This window comes from Equus asinus, chromosome 1 (genome assembly GCF_041296235.1).
Source record: "Equus asinus isolate D_3611 breed Donkey chromosome 1, EquAss-T2T_v2, whole genome shotgun sequence".
Lineage (NCBI taxonomy): Eukaryota > Metazoa > Chordata > Mammalia > Perissodactyla > Equidae > Equus > Equus asinus.
In genome coordinates, this window is record NC_091790.1 from 31,424,299 (window position 1) to 31,445,021 (window position 20,723).

Below are 20,723 nucleotides of genomic sequence, written 5' to 3' on the forward strand. Positions count from 1 at the left end.
CCAAGCAGCCAGCACCTCTCGTTGTGGAGATGTAAAGTGTGCCAAATTAATAACGTCAATCAGATTCTAAGAAGCAGAGTCTAGGTAAAATGGCACTTGGTTATTTTCTATTCTCTGATAGTTGGACAAGTCAACCAAGCAGCTGCAAGTGGGGTTCCTAGTCTCACACGGTCCCATTTTTCTAATGCAGTGTCCACAGAAAGATAGTTAACATTCGCCCCAATACAACTTTTTAAAAAATAAGAGCTAATGAAGATTTTCCTTCAGTTCACACTCGTTGCAGTCACTGTCCAATAGTTTTTTCTGTACCTTTTAAACTCTGAGATTCTAAGAAAAATTTTCTCTGTTTCACGTTAATATAAAAGGTATTAGGTGATAAATGCCTGAGGCATATTAGACATTGACTTAGACATGCCTGAAATACAAGATTCAATAACATTTCAGTACAGCTGGACATTCTAAAGAAATACATTTTCTATTCAATAAATTTTAGGACCAAATGTACCAATAACTCATCAAAATTGTTTGCACTGTAATGTGGAAATCAAAATTGTATGGATTGATTTATTTGGGTGAGAATCATGATAAATATATCTAACTCTGGAAGTTTCCAGCTTCAGTAATGCATGTATCAGTGAGTGAAAATGGTGCACAGGTGCTTTGAATAAACATCCCATCAGGAGGAAAGTAAATTGGGTTTGATATGATTCCACCTAATGTCATGAAAGTTCTGTTTTCTCTTGGAAAATTCCCATCACAGGAACCCACCCTGGTGACACTGTCTTCCGGAGGGGGAGCAAAGCCCCCATCAGTGTGGTTTCTGCCTCCAATCAATCATAGGACTAGAAGCAAGGTGCCTTAACCTAGTCACGTCACTTCCCACAGCACTGACTTTGCTTCCATCTGTTCCTGCCTTTCTTTTTTGGATAAGTTTAAACAGGGATTCTCATAGGGAATAAGGCACAAGTAAAACTGATTTCTTAACAAAAGAACACTTGCCTTAATGGGAAAACGTGACCACCAAAGTCTGAACAAGGAAAAAGAAAAGCTGCAAAGCAGCCACGTACCTTTCCTATTTGGTTGTTTCTAATCCTCTGCACTTTTGAAAAACTGTATTTTTAGGGAAATGGAAACTGTAGTGTACATTGTTACAGGGTTCTCTCCCCCATCAGCTTCACCATAGAGCTGGCAGGTATGCGGATATTATTTGCAAGACATAAATATTAACAAAGATCTCACTTTGGCACGGTTATCAAAATAGCAAATCTGTGAAATTTCTAATTAAAACAAAACAAACCACATCCACACTACAAAAACCCACAATTAACAGGAACAAACAAAATAAATACCTAGGTTAGACTGATAATTTAAAAGTATATCCATTATATTCATAATGTATTAAATTGTCACTAAAAATATAGAAAATCACTTACATTTATAATAAAGTATAATAAAAGCCAAATTACAGCCAACTATTAAAGCTCTTTTTTTTTTTTAATTTCTAGGGAACATATGAAAAAATACAGAACAAGAAAATCAGTTCAGTGGCTTCTTTTGAAGAAACGATACCACAGCCTTTCCTGTAGCACACTCCTAAGCAATTCCCTAAGTCTAATCAATCACATAGGATACTGAATGGTGACAGTCTCTCGCACTTGTAACTTGTAACTCCTAAACGGTCGATATCTAATAGCTTCATTTCTGGGTAAGAGAAAAAGCATTCTGGTCCATTAATTCACCTACTCGCTCCTGGAGGACATTAACCAGCTCTGCTATTACGAAGACGTGAGTGTCATCAATGTCTTGAATGATGAACTTCTTCCCTAGGGCATTTGACTCATCCAAGTACAGCAGAAACTGCTTCATGGCAGGGTCACTGCAGAGATAAACACACGATGATGAGACACCTTGTTGTCAAGTTACACTGTGAACGATTCGAACTGAGCAGGTAGAATTTTTAGGATAATTTTTAAAAGTTCTACACTGTTACTCAACCCCTCACTCCTTCTCTGCCTGAAGTGTTAACAATTTATAGACATAGCTTCATTTTAGAACTGTTGGTGCAAGTTCAAGAGAAAGAAGCCAATGATAACATTTAAAAGAATAATTTGTTACTGACAAATGAAAAGTAATGTTCAAAGCCTAGAATCACAAACCCTTTAACTGATTTAAACAATGCATTTCCTTACTTGTCCATGGTCATTACACTTAAGAACCCAACAGCTTTCACATCTTGCCCATGAAAGATTCCTTTACGAAACCAGTTAAATATTTAGCCCCTGTCCTAAAGCAGGCAGGAGAGGAAGTCAGATCTGGATTCAACCCCAGCTTTACCACTTCCTTGTGTGACCTTAATATGTACTTCATCTCCCGAAGCCTCAAAGGGAGCCTACGTGACAGACTTGTTACGGGAATTGAAGGAGAAAAATGCCAAGAGCAGCGTCGGCTTGCAGTGGGTACTCAAGTTTTTTTTCTTTCCTTAAAATTTTGAACCTCATAAATCTGAACTATCATTCAGAATCTTTAAAGGAAATCCTAACAAAATCTCTTTGAGAATACTGAGCTCAAAGAAGAGATCCAAATTCAATTCTATTTATTTGTGGTTCTTAGTTTGGAATGAATAGGACAGTCATAAGCGAAAGAGGAATACAATTTTGGATTTACAGAAATATGTCTCTTTCCTAAAAACCCTGAATCACAACAAAGGACACTCTTTAGATCTAATACACAATATGTGTTTAGCAAAAAATGAATATAAGAATATCAAGTTGCATACAGATTTTTTTTTTAATTCTTAGAGAAAACGTAATCTTTTCTCATCTTTTAGTTTCTTGAGGACTGTCAATATCAATTACAAAGATAATTTAATTCAAAAGAAGTCACTATAACTTACTGAAAACAATAAAAAATAAGTTTTATTTCTTCCAAGTACAAACTAAGTGTAAGTGAACCTAACAAAGGATTCTGTTCAGTCATTAGATGGGTACGGTTCACGGTGTATTAACTGTTAATAAAGTCAAGTCTTCCTGAAAAGATGGTTTCCTTAAGTACTTTCAACAACTTCTATTAAAATGATTGATGAACAATTCACTATGCCATAAGATGAGAGTAAATAAATATCTGCCCATCTATTTCAGTTCTGCCCAGAACTGACACAGATTTTAAATTTAGTTTCTAGTATGTTTATCTCACACTCAGATTCAGAATACTTAAGTTACACATAGCCACTTAAGTTTGGCAAAATTCAGTTCAATTCTACAGTTGCAGTACTAGAATGATCACACTAATGTGCAGAATTGATTTGTTCAGAAGTAATAAATTCGCTACTTTAAATTTTATTCACTCATTCAACAAATATATATTGAGCACCTGTCATGTGCTAGGCACTATTCTGGTCCTGGGATTCAGAGGTGAACAAAACGACTAAGAACCCTCCCTGTTACGGAGGTCACATTCTAGTGGTAGCACGATGATAAACAAAAACACAAAAAACAGGGAAGCAGGATGAGAAATGGCAGTGACGAAAGTGATAGGATCTTGCAAGTTTAAACAGGAGGAAGGCCTTACTGAGCAGGTGTCATCTGAACACACACCAGAAGGAGGCACTGAGCAGCCACATGGTGCCACTGGGGAAGAGCATCCTGGGCAGAGAGAACAGCAAAGCCAAGGTGGCTGGAGGGGGGTGAGGAGTGGGAGATGAGGTCAGAAAGTTAAAACTGGTCCAGATCACACAGGGTCTTGGAGGTGATTTTAGGGACTTTGGCTTTCCCTAAGTGAGAGAAAGCACTCTCAAATACAAACTGACTTAAATTTGAAATGTAAGGATCATACTGTCTGCTGGGTTGAGAAAAGACTGGGAGGTGCTGAAGGCAAGGGTGGAAAGAGGGAGACCAAGTAGAAAGTGACTGCAGTAATCCAGGCAAGAGGTGAGGCTTGGGACCCAGGTGGTTATAGCGAAGATGATAAGAGGCTGAATTCTAGACAGATGGTGAATAAAGTCAACATAATTTGCAGAGACTGGACTCGAGCTTTGAAAGAGAAGAATTAAGGAGACTCCCAGATTTTTGGTCTGAACAAATGGAAGGATGGAGTTGCCTTTCTTCAGATGAGGAGGAATGTGGGAAGAACAGGTTTGCTGGTAAGATTAAGAATTTGGTTTTAGGGATCTGAGATGCCTACTGGCACCCAAATGAAGAAGTTGAGCAGGAATTCAGCAGTGCAATCCAGACTGAAGAGTAAAAGTTATTCATCAATGTACAGACAGTAGTTAACATAACAAGGGAGTGAGCACAGCTACAGAGCAGAGTCCAAGGACCAAGGCCTGGACACTCCAACATCAAAAGGTTAGGAAGGAAAGGATGAATCAGCAAAGTAAATTATAAAGAAATGACCACTGAGGTAGGAAGAAAGCCTGCAGAGTCCTGGAAGCTAAGTGAACAAAAGATATTCAGGAAGAGGAAGTGATCGCCTGTGTGAAGTGCCGTTTAGAGGCATTAAGGTAAGATAAGGACTGAGACCTGACTACTGGATTCAGAAAGTTACTGGCCCTTGGCAAGAACAGTTTCCGTGGTCACAGAAGAGAAAGGCTGACTGGAGTGGGTCTCAGAATGGGAGGAGAAACTAGAGAAAGTGAATACAGACAAGTCTTCTGAGAAATTCTGCTACATAGGGCAGGAAAATAGAGTAGGGGCTGGAAAGGGAAGTGGGAATCAGGAGTTTTTGCCCCGGAGAGGATGAAGACATGCTTGTAATGCAGAGAATGATCCAGTAGAGAAAGAAAAATTGATAAAGGAGGAGAAAGAGGAATACTGCAAAAAAGGTGACTTTAGATAGGCAAGAGGGATGGGCTCCAGCTCCCAGGGAGAGAAGCTGGCTTTAGACAGGAGAAGGGACAGGTCACCTGCAGTAACTGGGCCCTCTTCTGAGTGCTTTTCTTTCCTCAGTGAAACAGGACGCAAGGTGAGGATCAGCTGGTAGTGAGGACAGGGAAGGGTTTTGATGTAAGAGAACTGAAGGTATGAAATGCTGTATTTCAACCATTCTAAGCGGCAAACTTCCCCCAACATTTTAATGTCTCCTAAATTGGAATGAGTCTTCTAATCATGCTATAACTATGCAATAGTATAATTGGCAGCGATTTTCCTTAGAGGAACATACAATACTGGTAAGTGTTAAAATTGATGAAATCTTAGATTTGATGAAATATAACTGCTTTACCAGGAAAGTGGGAGAATAAAAGGATGGGAAACGAAGTAGGTTTGCTGGCTAGCATCAAGGGCCCACATGAGTTTAGCAGTCATGAATTTAAAGCGAGGCCAATCGGTATGCTTGTTTGCTTTTCTCCAGCCACTTAGAGCTGTGGCCGTAAAGGTTCAGAGTAGGTGGAGAGTGGATGGAACCAGATTTGGTTAGTGCGGCTAAATGAAGGGGAAGCGACTTGAGAGTGTCTTTAAGACGAGTATACTGATGGACTGTGGAACCCAGGCTGGGTAAGGAGGAAAGTGAGGACGTTGGGTTGGTGAAGGACAGGGAAAAGGTGGGAGATCAACAGACCGTAGGTTTGGTAGAGTGGAAGAAATCAGAGTTAGGGCATTACAGGGAGTGAGCTGGAAAGAGGAGGGGTGGGCAGAGCAAGGTGCCTGACCTGGAGATTCTGAAGAGATGGCAGTATTGGCAGGGACAGGTGTAGTTCTGTCCAGGCGAATGAGTGGCTGTGACAAGGTGGAGGATAAGCTCATTGGAACAGGAGGTCAGGGAACTGAGAGGACAGGGTATTGAAAGGACCAACCACATGAAATCACTAAGAATCTGAAGAGAACTAGTGCAGAGTGACAGGTAGGCTTCGCCACCTGCAGATGATTACAAGAGCAGGGTTAGTGGGTGGTCCAGTCTGATGGTATGAGATTCAGAACTGGGGTTTCTAGAGAAGAGGGAGGGAGAATTTCTGTAAGTAATGAAGAAGCCATGAGGAGTAAGGTAGATACTCATCCCATTTCTTTTTTTTTTTGAGGGAGACTAGCCCTGAGGTAATATCTGCCAATCCTCCTCTTTTTGCTGAGGAAGACTGGCTCCAAGCTAACATCCATGCCCATCTTCCTCTATTTTATATGTGGGACGCCTACCACAGCATGGCCTGCCAAGCGGTGCCATGTCTGCACCCAGGATTTGAACTGGCGAACCCCGGGTCACCGAAGCCGAATGTGTGCACTTAACTGCTGGGCCACCAGGCTGGCCCCCCTCCCCCCAATCTCATTTCTTGACCTGATGGTACAAGAGGTATTAGAACAAAACGTCACCAGTTGATAGGACTGTGGGAGAAGCAGTGTGCTCAGGAGAAAGCCAGGTGCTGTTATAGCGAAAAAAAAAAGGGGGGGGAAGGGTGGTTTGAAGGAAGGAAAAGTGCAGAGAAGAGGCTGAGGACACAGCGGACTCTGCTGCTGACATCTCACTTCGTCCTAGAGGGCAAAGTGGAAAGAATGGAGGGGCGGTGGGTAGGAGATGAAATTTAAAAAGCAGATGTACAGGGCCATAGATAATTAGTGTCAAAGGGATGAGGGATGACCTGGAAGTCTGTGGCTTTCTGGGTGACCGAAAGCAGGAAAAGTCGGGATAACGGGCATGAGAATGAGGGTCTCAAGGCAGATAATGACATGAGACTGAAAGGTGACAACAGCCACAGAGGCTGGGAGAGAGAATTTAAGCAGATGCTGAAGATGTGAAATCTCACATTTTCAGCAGCTCCCTAGTTTTGGCAATTACACAGAATAAAAATGTAAATAAGAAATTTCTGTAAAGAAACAACACACTGCACATTGAGAAATCTCACTGAGGTGAACAATTTTACCGATTATGGACGAGCAGGCCATGAAACCTAAAATTACAAAGAGCTTACAGAGCAATTCTAGCAGGAAGGTGGGGTAACGCGGCAGGGTGAACAGGGCTGTTTCAGACGATATTACGGAAATGGAAACGAGGAGGCCCGCGGACGGGGAAACCAAAGCTTCAGCTTCTACAGAACTATGGTTTTCCTGCTCGGACTCATGCGAAAAAGGCAGCTGTTTCCCTCAACTTTTCCATGCCTGTACAAATAAAAGAGGGGTGGTGGGCTGAGGTGGAGGAGAAAAGGAGAGTAAGAGTGACATGAGTGGGGGGACAGACGCACTCCTCGGCTTTAGTGCTCCACAGCTAGGCCGCTTCCTCCTTGCCCCGCAATCAAGGGACAAGGGAGGGCCCGCCTTTCTCTCTCCCGTAGTGACCGCACCCCCTTCACCGACCAGGCCCTTTCTGTCTTGGACTGTTTCAGGTCCCACAAGAATCTCAGTATTTTCTATAAAAATCACAGAGGTTTCTTAGAAAGATATACTTTACAGGACAGGAAGAACAATAGTTTTTTATTAGTCCTTTAAAATAAATTTCAGGTCCAAATGAAACACAGTGATGAGGACCAATGTGAACATGATAAAAATTGCTGTCCTGATCTGATATACTATCTTGTTACTGTTTGAGCTCAGTGCATTCACAGATGACACCAATTTACTCTAGTAATTGGCTGCTACCACAGGTATCAGAGATAGGGTTAAGCAGTTATTAAGACTAATGTCATATCTCTAGAAATTTTCTAAATGACATAAATTTACATAATTTCAATGAAGAAAATGCTAAACAATTGAAATGAAGAAGTGCAAGGGAACAGTCTGTGCTTTCAAATTTTTCCACTGGCAAACTATCCTTGCTATTTTAGCCAGCTCTCCCAACACCTGCGTTTCACATTACTTAATAGTTTTCTTTACATTGCCTTTAAATCAACTAACACTTATGCTTAACTTCACCTGGTACAAAATCCCCAGTCATCTTGAGGTGCTCGCTTGATTTTTTCTCAGATAAATTAAACTGGTCATATAAAAAGTATTTTTGTGTTCTACCCATGCCCTCTCCACCCAAATCTGCGCTCTACTCCAAATCATCTCAAACACCAATGGCATTCCTGAGACCTGGACAAACAGTGCTAACCGACAGACGAGATGAGGACTGAGAAACGACTGGTCAGGGAGACACTGAAATAACTACTTCTAATGTCGACTGCCTCAATTAAACTTATTGAAAGGAAATGGAAAGCAGTCAATTTGACACTGAATTCTCAAGCAAGTACCTGAAATATAATCTGTAACGATTGAAAAAGACACTCAAAGTTTAAGGGACATTTCGTTATGAAATGCGGAGGGCCTGGAACACCTTTGCCTGAATGAATACAGGGCTATTCTACTTCTACACGTTTCTGGGAGAACCTACTGGCAGAAAAAAAAACCCAAACCAAGTGACCATATCCATACCTGGTCAAAGTCCTGGGGTCAGGGCTGGTGAGCAGGAAAAAAGGTCTTCGCCCCGGAAATGTGAAGGGCTGGTACCATCAATCAAACCCCCTCTAAAGAACCTTATAAAATATGATTCCATAAAATACGATTCTAAATGAGTATAAAAAATGATTCTAAAAGGTATTCCACCATGAAGGGTCTATCAGGATGATGCAGTTTGCTGTAAGAGACCACAAAATTAACTGGCCAGTTGGACAAAGTGGTCAGCACTGTCCATCCAGTTAGAACGATACTCTTGGCTTAGTCAATGGTAAACTATCCTTCTTTATGATACTCAGCCAATAGATATAATTACTTAAAAATTTTCAAAGTATTTCTCCATAAATTCTGTACGTCTTGAGAATAGAATGTTTTAGAAAATTGTTATTGAATGTGAAATGGCTTTGTTCATTTAAGTTTACTTCCCTCTGACAAGCGTTTTCCAAACTGTTCTCTGAATTTCGGTTCCGTCCAGCCTGAGATACAGGTACCTACTTTAGGGTCTGGCATACTGGAGGAGCTCCATCAATATGTGCTGCATGAGTAGGGTCTTAAGAGAAAGTAAGGGCCACCACAGAGGACATTAAGTTAACCAGAATGACATGTCTTGATTTCCCAATAAGACACATAATAGGTTTTACTGTTACAAAGACACAAGACTCTCAAGAGAGTACAGTCATACAATGCTTAATGATGGGGACATGTTCTGAGAAACGCGTTATGAGATTTCATCATTGTGTAAACATTGTAGAGTGTACTTACACAAACCTAGATAGTTCAGCCTACTACACACCTAGGCTATAGGGTACTAATCTTATGGGACCACCGTCATGTATGGGGTCTGTTGTTGACCAAAATGTTGTTATGCGGCACATGACTCTACATATTTCAGGCACTGTTCTGGGTGCCCGGGAAACTTCAGTGAATGTGGTCCCGCTAAGCGGCAAAGGCTCACAAAGGACATACAAACACAGTGAAAATACAAAACAAAGGTTAGACTGGTTTTGCCTTAGTTCTTAGTTGCTTTTCACATACAACACAGGTTTAGAAACCAAACCCACAGGGATAAGGCTGGTCTAATAATACCTATGTCTCCAGATTCTTTGTTATTGTGCTGTAAACTGGCTGGAATTTGCACCTATACAACAAATCTTCTTGCTGAAGCACTTGCCAAACCAACTGTGATAACTGTCACACCAGGGCTCTGCTCGAGCACCTGGAATTGGACTCAGACGTTCATTGGGCATATGCTGCTTGCTTCAGTAACTGCTGTGGTTGGCTCGATTTGGGAAAATGCTTGGTGTGAGGCTGGCAGCTGACAGTGGTAGATCTCAACACAGAGGAAGTTGTCACCAATCTCAGTTTGACATAAAAATACAAATTCATAAACAAAAAACTTTAATTTAGCTTTAGATTTTGCTACATGATAAGCCTTGAGAGGAGAGAATCTTACTATATCCAAGTATCTTGATTTTCCAATTCACCGATAGTTGGGCCTACATGGCCACCATTATACTCTGGTTTCTTTACTTCTTTATTGTGGACTCAAAAACAGTTAAAAGGAACTGATGGACGTGGATTTTAAATAAGGCAGTAAGCTAAGCCATTCTAAGACAGGTGTCACATTTAGACTCCCTTCTTGAACCAGGTCATACAGGTCTAAGAAGTACTTTGCTGGCTGCCCGGACTGAAGATGCGGAACAGCACCACCTAGGCTTTTATAGACGACCTTGTATGATAACATGACTGGAATTTGGAGAGAGAATCATTGGGACAAGGGAAGAAGTTTCAGGAGACCCTTAAGTGGTTCACCTATAAACTCCAGACTTATCAAATTCTGTACTCTGATACACCCAAATGCTTCATATAATCTATAGATATTATGAGATAATACTGTATTATTAATCTTCTCTTTCACATCAAATATAGATATGAGGGAAACTGCAGGACTTTCCCAACTATCATCCTGTTCTTTCCTTTTTTTTTTTTTAAAGATTGGCACCTGAGCTAACATCAGTTGCCAGTCTTTTTTTTTTTTTTCCTTTCTTTCTTCTTCTTCTCCCCAAAGCTCCCCAGTACAGAGTTGTATATTCTAGTTGTAGGTCCTTCTGGCTCTGCTATGTGGGACGCTGCCTCAGAATGGCCTGATGAGCAGTGCCATGTCCGTGCCCAGGATCCGAAGTGGCGAAACCCTGGGCAGCTGAAGTGGAACATGCGAACTTAACAGCTTGGCCATGGGGCGGCCCCACCATCCTGTTATTTCTTAGGCTTGAAGCCTTTTTGGAAAATTTGTATCTTTGGGAAGAAGGATACCCTTTGGAAAAATTGTGCAGGCTACACTTTATAATTCACCATGAATAGAAAAATTAGTTTTGCAAGAATAGTATCCATCTGCAAAATAAAATGTAAGCGGTCCCGGTGCAAAACAATTCTCCATAGAGGAACTGACTAGCAAACTTAAGCTTATTAAGTGCTTCTCAAGCTTAAAACTGCACTGTGACAAGACCCTTTGTACCCACAATTCTGGTTTAGATTTGAGAAATAAACTTTTTCATTTCTAGCAAGCGCCAGATGATGCTGTTGCTGCTGGTCTGGGGATAACATGGAAGACCAAGGTGATGGGGCGCCGTTCGAGCCCAGGCAGATTCAGAGCCTTGATAACAAGCTAGCAGAGAGGTCGCCCAATCAGGAAAGAAAACACACCTGAGTTCCTCTTACAATCCTGTACTCTGTCTTCATGGCTAAACTGAAGGCTTACCAGTGAGATTTTAATGAGCTTCCCAGAGTTTTGCTCCTTAAAATGCAGCCCCGCCATCACTTTTCTCAAATTAAAATATAGGTTCAATACAATCTCAACCATCATTCCAAATAGATTATTTTAGAAATAGGCTAAATTATTCCAAGGTTATTCTCGAATACACAACGACAACAAAGGGAAAAATGGATGTGGGATGGGACAAGGGAGAGTAGCAAGGGGAGTGCAACTATGTGATTCCAGTCATCACGCATCACCAGGGAATAAATGGTGTTGGACAATTATTCAGCTATTTGACCAACAAAAAAGCTCATTCGTTCTAGATGAATGAAAATTAAAACATCAACAAAAACTCTTAAAAAATACAAAAACTCTACAGGAGAGGTGAATATTCATCAAATCCAGGGTGAAGATTACACTTAGGAGAATCGGAAGAAACAAAGGGAAAAAAATTGATAGCTCACACTGTGGGTATGTATCCTGTGTTACGACCAACCAGAAAAATGTTTCCATTAATTATGACAAAGTTAACAAGAACAATACAATACAGAAATTAGCCTAGAATTCTTCTCCAAAAGACAAGAGAACAGTGTGTGTAGAACTTCCGGGATGTAGACCCGTTTGCTTTCTTAAGTGAATACCTGTCCCCTCTCTACCAGTTTATTCTTCCTCAACATACATTCTAGTCTCTCACATTAAAACAACAAAAATAATAAGAACCAGAATCCCTGACCATATCCTTCTTCTGCTACCAACTCATTTTTCTACTCCTTTGCTCATTACCACAACACAACTTCTCCAGATTGTCCTACTTCCTCACCTCCCTTTCAAAGCGGTCCAGTCTGGCATCTACCTACCTCTCCATTAAAATAGCTCTCATAAAAATCCATGACCTCCAGTGTGTCTTCATCTTATTCCATCTCTCATCACCACCTGACACTCACCTTCATGAAACATTCTCTCCCTTAGCTTCCATCCCACTTAACCGGCTGTTTTCTTCTTAATTGCCTTTTTTGGTGTCTCCTCTACCCAAACTCTAAAGTTGCACTACTCATAAGATAGCCCACCAGTCACATGTCACTACGGAGTACTTGAAATGTGGCTACCGTGTGAGATGTGCTGTAAAACACATTGGATTTTGAAGCTTTAGTATGAAAAAAGATGGTATCAAGTCTGAAGTGTTAATGGGGACTTTGAAGACTTAGAACATGTTGAAACGTTTTGGATGTGAGTTAAATAAAATATATTCATTTCACCTGTTTCATTTTACTTTATGATGTGGCTACCAGAACATTTAACTACATATGTGGCTTATATTATATTTCTATTGGGCAGTGCTGCTCTAAACGCCAGAAGTATCTTAGGGTTTGGTCTTGTTCCTCCCTCAGCCTTGCTATCTCAGTAAACAGTACCATCATCCATATAATGGCTCCTATTAGGGGCACAGAAATGTAGACAGTAGTATTTTCAGACAATGGGAGTGTCCACAGGGTAGGATTCCCAGATGAGACAGAATTGTTTGGTGGAGCAAATAAATAAGTGGAGACTGAGCAAGACTGGTCCAGCAGTACAGGTTTTCAGACTGGTGATAACTAAACCCTGAAGAACTCAGCTCTGCCCATTAAATTTTCTAGTTTTGCCTCTGGAATGTGTGTCTAGTTTAAGACATCTTCAACTGGCTCTCTTGTTTTCCTTTCTCTTTTTTTTTAAAGACCATAGTTTGTAACGAAGACTAAGGCACATCATAAAATTCTAGTCAATCTCTGATGGTTTGAGAATACAAGCACTGATCCTCTAAAGAGGGTTAATTAAAAAACATGCTGCCTCGGACTAAAACTTGTTGGAAATAATGCCAATTGCATCAATTCAACAGAGAAATTGAAATCTGGCACCAGGAAGAAACATAGCAACAGAATCTGTCCCACTTGTTATTAAGAAAAACGAAGTTGAGAAAATTCAAAGACTTGATTCATTTAGATCTTAAAGCAAAACAAAAAAACGGGTTTTAAAAAGGTATGCATGTAACTCAAGATTCAACATGTAGATTTAGAACTCATTAAGTATCAAAACTACTAACCATTCTATAAGCACTCCTTTCAAGACGTTGACCATCTTTTCCGAGTCAGAAGGTGGAGACGACCTTAAAAATGCTAACAAAAGGAATAAGGTGACATAAACTTCAAAAACATCAACTTAAATATACTTTGGTGATTTACCTCTCAAACGAGGTGAAACATTAAATGTCAGGAGTAAAGATTTAAGTTTATGAAAGAAAACAGATATTCTGATCTTTTAACAAAGTTAAAATGAGTCTACTGAGAATACTAATAAAGCATAAATCTTACTTGCAAACAAATACTACCCACTGTCAGTCCCAACGAAGGCCTAACTCCACAACGGTGTGCCCAACCCAGGTTTAAAACACGTGCATCAGTCAAAATATTTCTTTCCCCACCCAAAAATATAATAAAAGATAAGATCCTGGGAGGCAGGAATTACAGAATGGTAGCTGTGAAAAGGGCCTTAAAAATTATATAGCGAGTCGGACCATCTTGTTTTTCAGATGAGATTGAACCAAGAGATTAAGCTGCAGCTCCGGGTCAAAAAACCCCGAAAGGGCACAAGGCAAGTCGACTTCCCGATATTGCGTTCCTTTAGCAAGCAATCACGTCCCCAGAGGATGTGGCTTCTGTAGGAAGGGAACCCATCCAGCGCTCGCCAAGGTGACCCTTAAACTTCCAGACCCGGGCGCGGGGCAACGCCTCCCCCAGGGAAGCGCACGGTTCAATGACCGCCGGGCGACCATGCGGGACACCGCCCCACACCCTGGCACCTGAAGGACAGGCTTCTGAGTCACTCCCCGCGGCGCCTTTCTTCGGGACCCCTCCGCCTTCCACATACCCGACTCTCCCCTCTCCAAGAACCGACGCCACGTACCTGCGCCCACACACCCAGCAGCTCCTCGGCGTCGCCGACTAAGTGCGCCTGCGCCGGCTACGTCATCGCGTCAGCGCCGCTCTTGTGGGTGGAGCGCGCCGGCGGGAGGCGGGGCGTGGGCTGGGCCGAGGGGGCGGGGCGGGACGGGGGCGGGGTCACGTGCCGCCAGTCACCGGCTGGAGGGCGCGGGGTGGGCTCCCGGCCGAACGGGTCCGTGGTGAGCGGCGGGGGGCGGGCCGAGTCCGCGTGCCGGCAGGTAGGAAGAGGAGGGCGGGCGAGGGCGCCGGCGAGGGGCGTGGGGAGGGCGGCGACGGGCCGCGGCCGGGACCCCCCCGCGAGGTCGCGCGGCCCCCGACTGGCCCGCTGACCCGCCGCCGGGTGTGAGGGCCGCTCGCTCAGCCTCGGCGGCCCGGCTCTTCTTCCCCGGTCGCCGCCCTTCTCTGGGTCCTCTGCGAGGCGCAGAGAGCACCTGCCGGTCCCATGAGTGCGGGCGGGGTAGTCACGGAAAGATGATGACCAGGAGGAGGAAGGACTCTCCCCATTCAAATCGGAAGCTTTCAGACCGTGGCTTCTAGCTCTGCCCCGGGAGGTCGGGTAGGTGGGATGCTGATTAGGTCTCTGAGCCCGGTCATTTTAACGCGAAAGACCCCAGGGGGTTCTAAAATTAATCCCTTTCCCAAATTCTGACCTGTAGTCTCCTAGAGCTCTCTGTTTCTCCGATTCTTTTTACCAGTGGAGATAGGACGTTCTTGCTTTCTGTACGTTAAATTGTGCTTCCCCAGTTGAGCTTCTGCTGATTTTTACTTCGTGTGTTCACGTGATCTACGAACCTAGCTCTTCCATTTATTTCCCTGTTTATCTCTCAGTCTTTTTCCTCCCGTTGGTTTCCATATTGTTGAGCACGCTCTCTCGCTCCCTTTAATCTGCCTCAAGTCTAGTTCCTCCCAAGTATCTTTTCTTTTTCTTCTTCTTGAATGTATTCTTCTCCTTGAGCGTCTCTGCAGTTCCCTTACGTGGAACCTCCCACTCTCGGGCTCCAGGTGCTGGCCTGGTGCCTGCATGTTAATGACCTGTGAGTACTCTCCACACCACCTCTCAAACTGAACCAGTTCTCATTTCACCCTCATTTCAAAACCTGCTTTTCTTCCTGTGTTTTTCCGAATCGTCCAGATTTAAAACCGCCGTCCATTTATTCTACAAACATTTTTCTGCACCTAATATGTGCCGGATACTATGCTAGACACTGGAGATACAATGGTGAACAAGCAGCTAATTATAGTGGAGGAGAGAGGCGCTAAAATGAATTAGCAAGAAGGTATCAGATGGTGATGTGATAAAGAGACGAAGGGCTGCTTTGGTTCTGGGGGTGTCAGAAACGGCCTTCAGTTCAGGCGGATTTCTAAATTTAAAAAAATTGCCTTCTATACACCAGCAATAACGAACTAGGAATTTTAATAATAAAGATACTGTTCATAACAGCATTCAAAACTAAAAGTATCTAGAAATAGATCAAATTAAAGCTGTATAATCTTTTATGGAAAAAATTATTATGCTCTATTGAAACACAAGAAAGAAAACTCAAGAAATGGAGAGCTATACTGTGTTTATGGGTGGGCAGACTCAATCTCATAGAGATGTCAGTTTTCCCCAATTCTACACATTCAGTGCAATTTCAATTGAAATTGCTATATGGTTTTTCATGGAATTTGAAACGCTGAACCTAAAATATATATGGAAAGGTAAAGGACCAAGAATAGCTAAGTCAATTTCGAAGAAAATGAAAGTCTCTTTTTCTCAGATAGCAAAACTTAATATAAAGCCGTAATAATTAAGACTGTTGTTTTAATTACTAGTATTGGTTCAGGGATAGAAAAGTAGACTCAGAACAGAATAGAAAGCCTAGAACCACACCCACCTACCTATGAGCTTAGTATACTACTAAGTGGTATTATAAAGCAGGAGGAAAAGCATAGAGTGTTCAATAAATGATACTGAGGTACGTGATATCCATATAGAATAAAGACAAGATTAGACCCCTACTTCACACCATTCACAACAGTAATTCCAAATGGATTAAAGACCTAAGTGTGAAAGGTACATCTGTAAAACATTTAGAAAAAACCATAGGAGGCTATGTTGTCTCCAGGAAAGATTTGTATGTTTTATTAGGGTTAAATACATATAACATAAAATTTACCACATTTTAACCACTTTTAGATGTACAATTCAGTGGGATTCATATTGCTGGGCAGCCGTCGGTTTATCTCCAGAACTTTTTCCTCTCTCTGGGAGGGATTTCTTAAGTTACAGAAAGCACCATTGAGGATGCTGTTGCATTACTCCAAATGGGAGATGACGGTGGTGACTTGAACTAGAGTGGTAACAGTGAAGATGGAGACAAGTGCATGGATTTGGGATATGTTTTGATGGCAGAGAACAGGAATTGTAAATGGTTTGGATATGAGGTGAGGTGAAAACAAGGAATCAAGGGCAACATCTTAAGTTTTTTGCTTGTGCTATGAGGTAGATTGTTTAGTTTTATCATCAAAAACTATTTACCATTTGTTTGGTGGTGATGGGGCAGATGAGTGGAGGAAGAGTTTGGGGAGAAGAAAATAAAGAATTCTGGTTTGGATAGTTAAGTTGGAAAGGCCTGTTTGATATCCAAGTGGAAATGTTCTACAAGCTGTTGGATAGATGAGTTTGGAAAGGTTGTGGCTGGAGGTACAACTTTGGGATCACTGGCATATAGATATTTAAATATCTTAGATATTTAGACCTTAGATCTATAGATCTTAGATCTATAGATATTTAAATATCTTAAATATGTTAGAATTAGATTCAGCTGTGTTACACAGAAAATATAAGATAATAATGGCATATCATTCCATGCGTAGGCAGGCCACAGCTGGTATGGCAGCAGCTCCGTGATCATCGGGGACTCAGGCTCTGTCTTGCTCTTCTGCCATCATTAGCATGCTGCCTCATGGTTGAGATGGACCCTTTAATTCCAACTGCCACCTGCTCATGGGAAGACGGAAGAAGAAAGAGGAAAGATTGAAGAAAGGCACATACTGTTCTCTTTAAGGACACTTCTCAGAAGTTGCACGTGACACGTCCACTTACAACCCATTAACCGGTACTTAGTGACCGCACTAAACTAGAAAGAAAAACAGATGATGTCGTCTTTATTCAGTTATCTTTGTGCCCAGTTGCAATTCAGGGGTTTTATTAATAAGAATGAAGAGAAGAATGGATGTTTAGTTTCAGTCTAGTTTCTTCTCCAACCAGGGCAACGAAACTACCATTATGAAGCCTCTAGTACCTCCAGAGCCTTGTTAAATTTAGTGGAATTATTGAATATTTGTTTTATTTGGTACTCACAGTGTCTCCTTTTCTACTTTCTGTGTCCTCAGTCTGCTTCTCAGAATTTCTCTTCTGTTCTCTGCATAAAATTAGTGTTTCATACTTAATGCAGTCACAATCTTAATCTAAAGACTTTATAAAAATAGAAATTGACAAGCTGACTTTAAAATTATGTGGAAGTGCCAAAGACCTAGAATAGTTAATCTTGAAAAGGAAGAACAAATCCAGGGAACTCACACTAGCTAGCTGCAAGATTAATTATAAAACCACAATATCAATACAGCGTGGTAGTTATATTGGGATAGACAAATAGATCAATGGAATGGAATACAGTCCAGAAAGAGGCCCATACTTCCATAGTCAATTGATTTTTGACCAAGGCACAAAGTCAGTTCAATGAGGAATGGAAAATCTTTTCAACAAATGATGCTGGAACTATCAGATATCCATGTAGGAAAAGAAAATGAACCTCGACTCCTGTCTTACGCAATACACAAAAATTAATTTGAGATGGATCATAGACATAAATGTAAAATCTAAAGCAAAATGTGTTTTAGACAAACTTTTTCTCATAGGAGAGTATCTGTCACTTTGACATAGGCAACAGTTTCTAAGGCAGGACATAGAATGCAATAACCATAAAAGAAAAATTTTGATTAAAGATGTTATGAAAATTAAAACTTCTGTTCATCAAAAGATGCCTTTAAGAAATTGAATAGGCAAGTCCCAGACTAGGAGAAGATATTTGCAGTATATGTATGTACCTATATTTGATAAAGGATTTATTTCCAATGTATAAAGAACTGGTAACGCATTTAAAAAACACAAACAATCCAATTTAAAAAATAGGCAAAAGAAGGGACTCCACAGAAAAATAAATGTAAATGGCTAACATGAATATTAAAAAGTGCTCAACATTGGTTTTCTGGGAATAGCAAAATAAAACCACAATGAGATACTACCATGTACCCCCATTTAGGCTGAAATCAAACAGGCTGACAGCATCAAATATTGGGAGGATGTGGAACAACTGGAACTTCGTACTCCAGCATTACTGGTTGCAGGGTGAAATGGTACAATCATATTGGAAAAATATTTGGCAGTATCTTATAAAGTTAAACATAAATCTGCTCTGTGACCCAGCAATTCCACTCGTGGGTATTTACCCAAGAGAAATGAAAACATATGTCTGCAAAAAGACTTGCATCGGAATGCTCACAGTGGCCTGTGGTAGGCAGAAAAACGGCCCCCTAAAGATGTCCATGGCCCAATCCCTGGATCCTGTGAATGTGTTACATGACATGGCAGAAGGGACTTTGCAGATGGAATTAAGGTTACACATCTTAAGGTGGGGAGATTATTTTAGATGATCCAGGAGAGCCTAGTGTAATCACACAGATACTTAAAAGTGGAAGAGGAAAGCAGAAGAGTCAGAGATTTGGCAATGTGAGAAGGATAAGCTTTTGCTGGTTCTGAGATGTAGGGGGCTCCCTGTAAAGACCAGAGAGAAGCCTCTGAGAGCTAAGGGTGGCACCCGGACAACAACGAGCAAGGAAACGAGGACCGTAGCCCTTCACTTACATGGAACTGAATTCTGCCAACAACCTGAATGAGCCTGGAGGTGGAATCCCCCCAGAGCTTTCAGTAAGGGATGCAGCCCCCCTAACACCTTGGATTCAGCCTTGTCAGACTTAGAGCAGAAAAAGTCTGTCTAAAATAGTGGCGAGGAATCTGCATTTGAATAATCTGCAGCTAATCCTAGGATGACATTTTGAGAAACACTGTTTTATACACCATTTGCAATAAGTTCCCCCAAAACTATGGTTTCAGTTAATAATGTGGTAATGACTCAAAAATGTGTATCTATAGCTTAGACCTCTTTGCTGAGCCCACGTAGCTTAATGGACGTCTTACGTGAGTATTTTACAAGAAGCTTAGTCTCAGCGTGTTGAAACTGGGAATTCATCTTCTTCCTCAAATCCATTTCTCTTCCTGTATTTCCCTATTTTGGTAAATGTTGTCCTTATATACTTAGTAATCCAAACCACAAACTGAGAATCATAATTGTCTCCTCCCTTTTATCCATTCCCCTCTCTTATCCAATTGTTTATTAGATTCTGTTCTCTTACTATCTTCTTAAGTCTTATCGGTTCCCTCTATCTCTTATCAATTGTTTATTAGATTTTATTCTCTCAATATCTCCTTAAGTCTGTTTCTTCTTGATCATTCTCAGAGCCACTTCCTTAATTCAAATACACGTTTCTCCCTGATTATCGTTAAAACCCTCCCAATTAGTTTTTCCCATCTCTGCTTTGCCTCTTCTCCAACCTATTTTCAATCTTGTCAAGTTTTCCAAAACAAAATTTTTTATCATGTTACTCCATTTGTTAAGGTTAATCTCCTAACAGCTTCCCATAACTCAGGGTAAGCCTCAGACTCTTTGACTTAGTTAAAAAGGACTTCCATGATCCGACTAGCCCCTGCCTTCAACAGTCACTCCTTTGTTAGTAATCAACAGAATGAGTCGTATTAAAATCAGTAAGGAAGAGAAGACCTGAAAAACACTGTGAACCAATTAATAGACATTTTAGGACTCTCTACCCAACAGCAACAGAATATACATTTTTTTCAAGCGCATATGGAACATTCACCAAGATGGATCATATTCCACATCATAAAACAAACCAAGATTTAAAAAAAAGGAAAATATGCAAAGCTTGTTCTCCAACCGCAATAGGATTAAGCTAAAAATCAATAACAGAGATATCTGGAAATTCATAAATATTTGGAAATTAAACAACACACTTCTAAATATCCCATTAGGAAAAAGGAGCTTGCCACCCACTTCCAAAAAAATTGACCATGAAAACCCCATGAATAGCAGCGGAGCATTGTCTGATATTACGCTGGAAGATGAGAGGATGGTGCAAAAAAAGGACCAGGCAGGGCCCTGCTCTCCTGTACACAGGAGAGCACTAGGAGTCAGAATTAACTCGACGGGACTATCAACAACGAAAGTATCCCATGAATCAAAGAGGAAGTTGCAGTGGTATTAGAAAATTAGAAAATATTTTTAACTGAATGAAAGGAAAAACACTCAGCATATCAAAATTTGAGGGATGCAGCCAAATCAGTGCTTAGAGGGAAATTTTTAGCATTAAATACTTGTGTTAGAAAAGAAGAAATCTTAGATCAATGATCTTAGCTTCAATTTTAAGAAACTTAAGAAAGGGGAGTTAGTTGAAATCAAAGCAATAAAGTCTAGTAAAAGAACACAAGTAGATAAAATCGGTAATAGGAAAACAAGAGTAATT

The 20,723-nt window shown here is 41.1% G+C and overlaps 2 protein-coding genes across 4 annotated transcripts in view; one reads left to right on the forward strand and one right to left on the reverse strand.

Annotated features, from left to right (window-relative positions):
• Positions 1–1,475: 1,475 nt before the first annotated feature.
• On the reverse strand, positions 1,476–14,064 carry GTF2H5 (general transcription factor IIH subunit 5). The gene is made up of 3 exons (XM_044760735.2): positions 13,940–14,064; positions 13,184–13,256; positions 1,476–1,876 (listed from the first exon to the last, which is right to left on the reverse strand). The coding sequence occupies exons 2-3, from the start codon at positions 13,216–13,218 to the stop codon at positions 1,696–1,698; spliced, it is 216 nt and encodes a 71-aa protein (XP_044616670.1). The 5' UTR covers positions 13,219–13,256; positions 13,940–14,064; the 3' UTR covers positions 1,476–1,695.
• Positions 14,065–14,180: 116 nt separating this feature from the next.
• The window catches only part of SERAC1 (serine active site containing 1), a 54,375-nt gene continuing 47,832 nt past the window's right edge, over positions 14,181–20,723 (forward strand). Inside the window, exons 1-2 of one of the 3 annotated variants that reach the window (XM_044760728.2) lie at positions 14,184–14,299; positions 16,941–17,182. The gene's annotated coding sequence lies outside the window, so the exon portion shown is untranslated. Of the gene's footprint in view, positions 14,300–16,940; positions 17,183–20,723 lie in introns of all 3 variants that reach the window. The other 2 variants (XM_044760731.2, XM_070484404.1) reach the window with 2 other exon arrangements.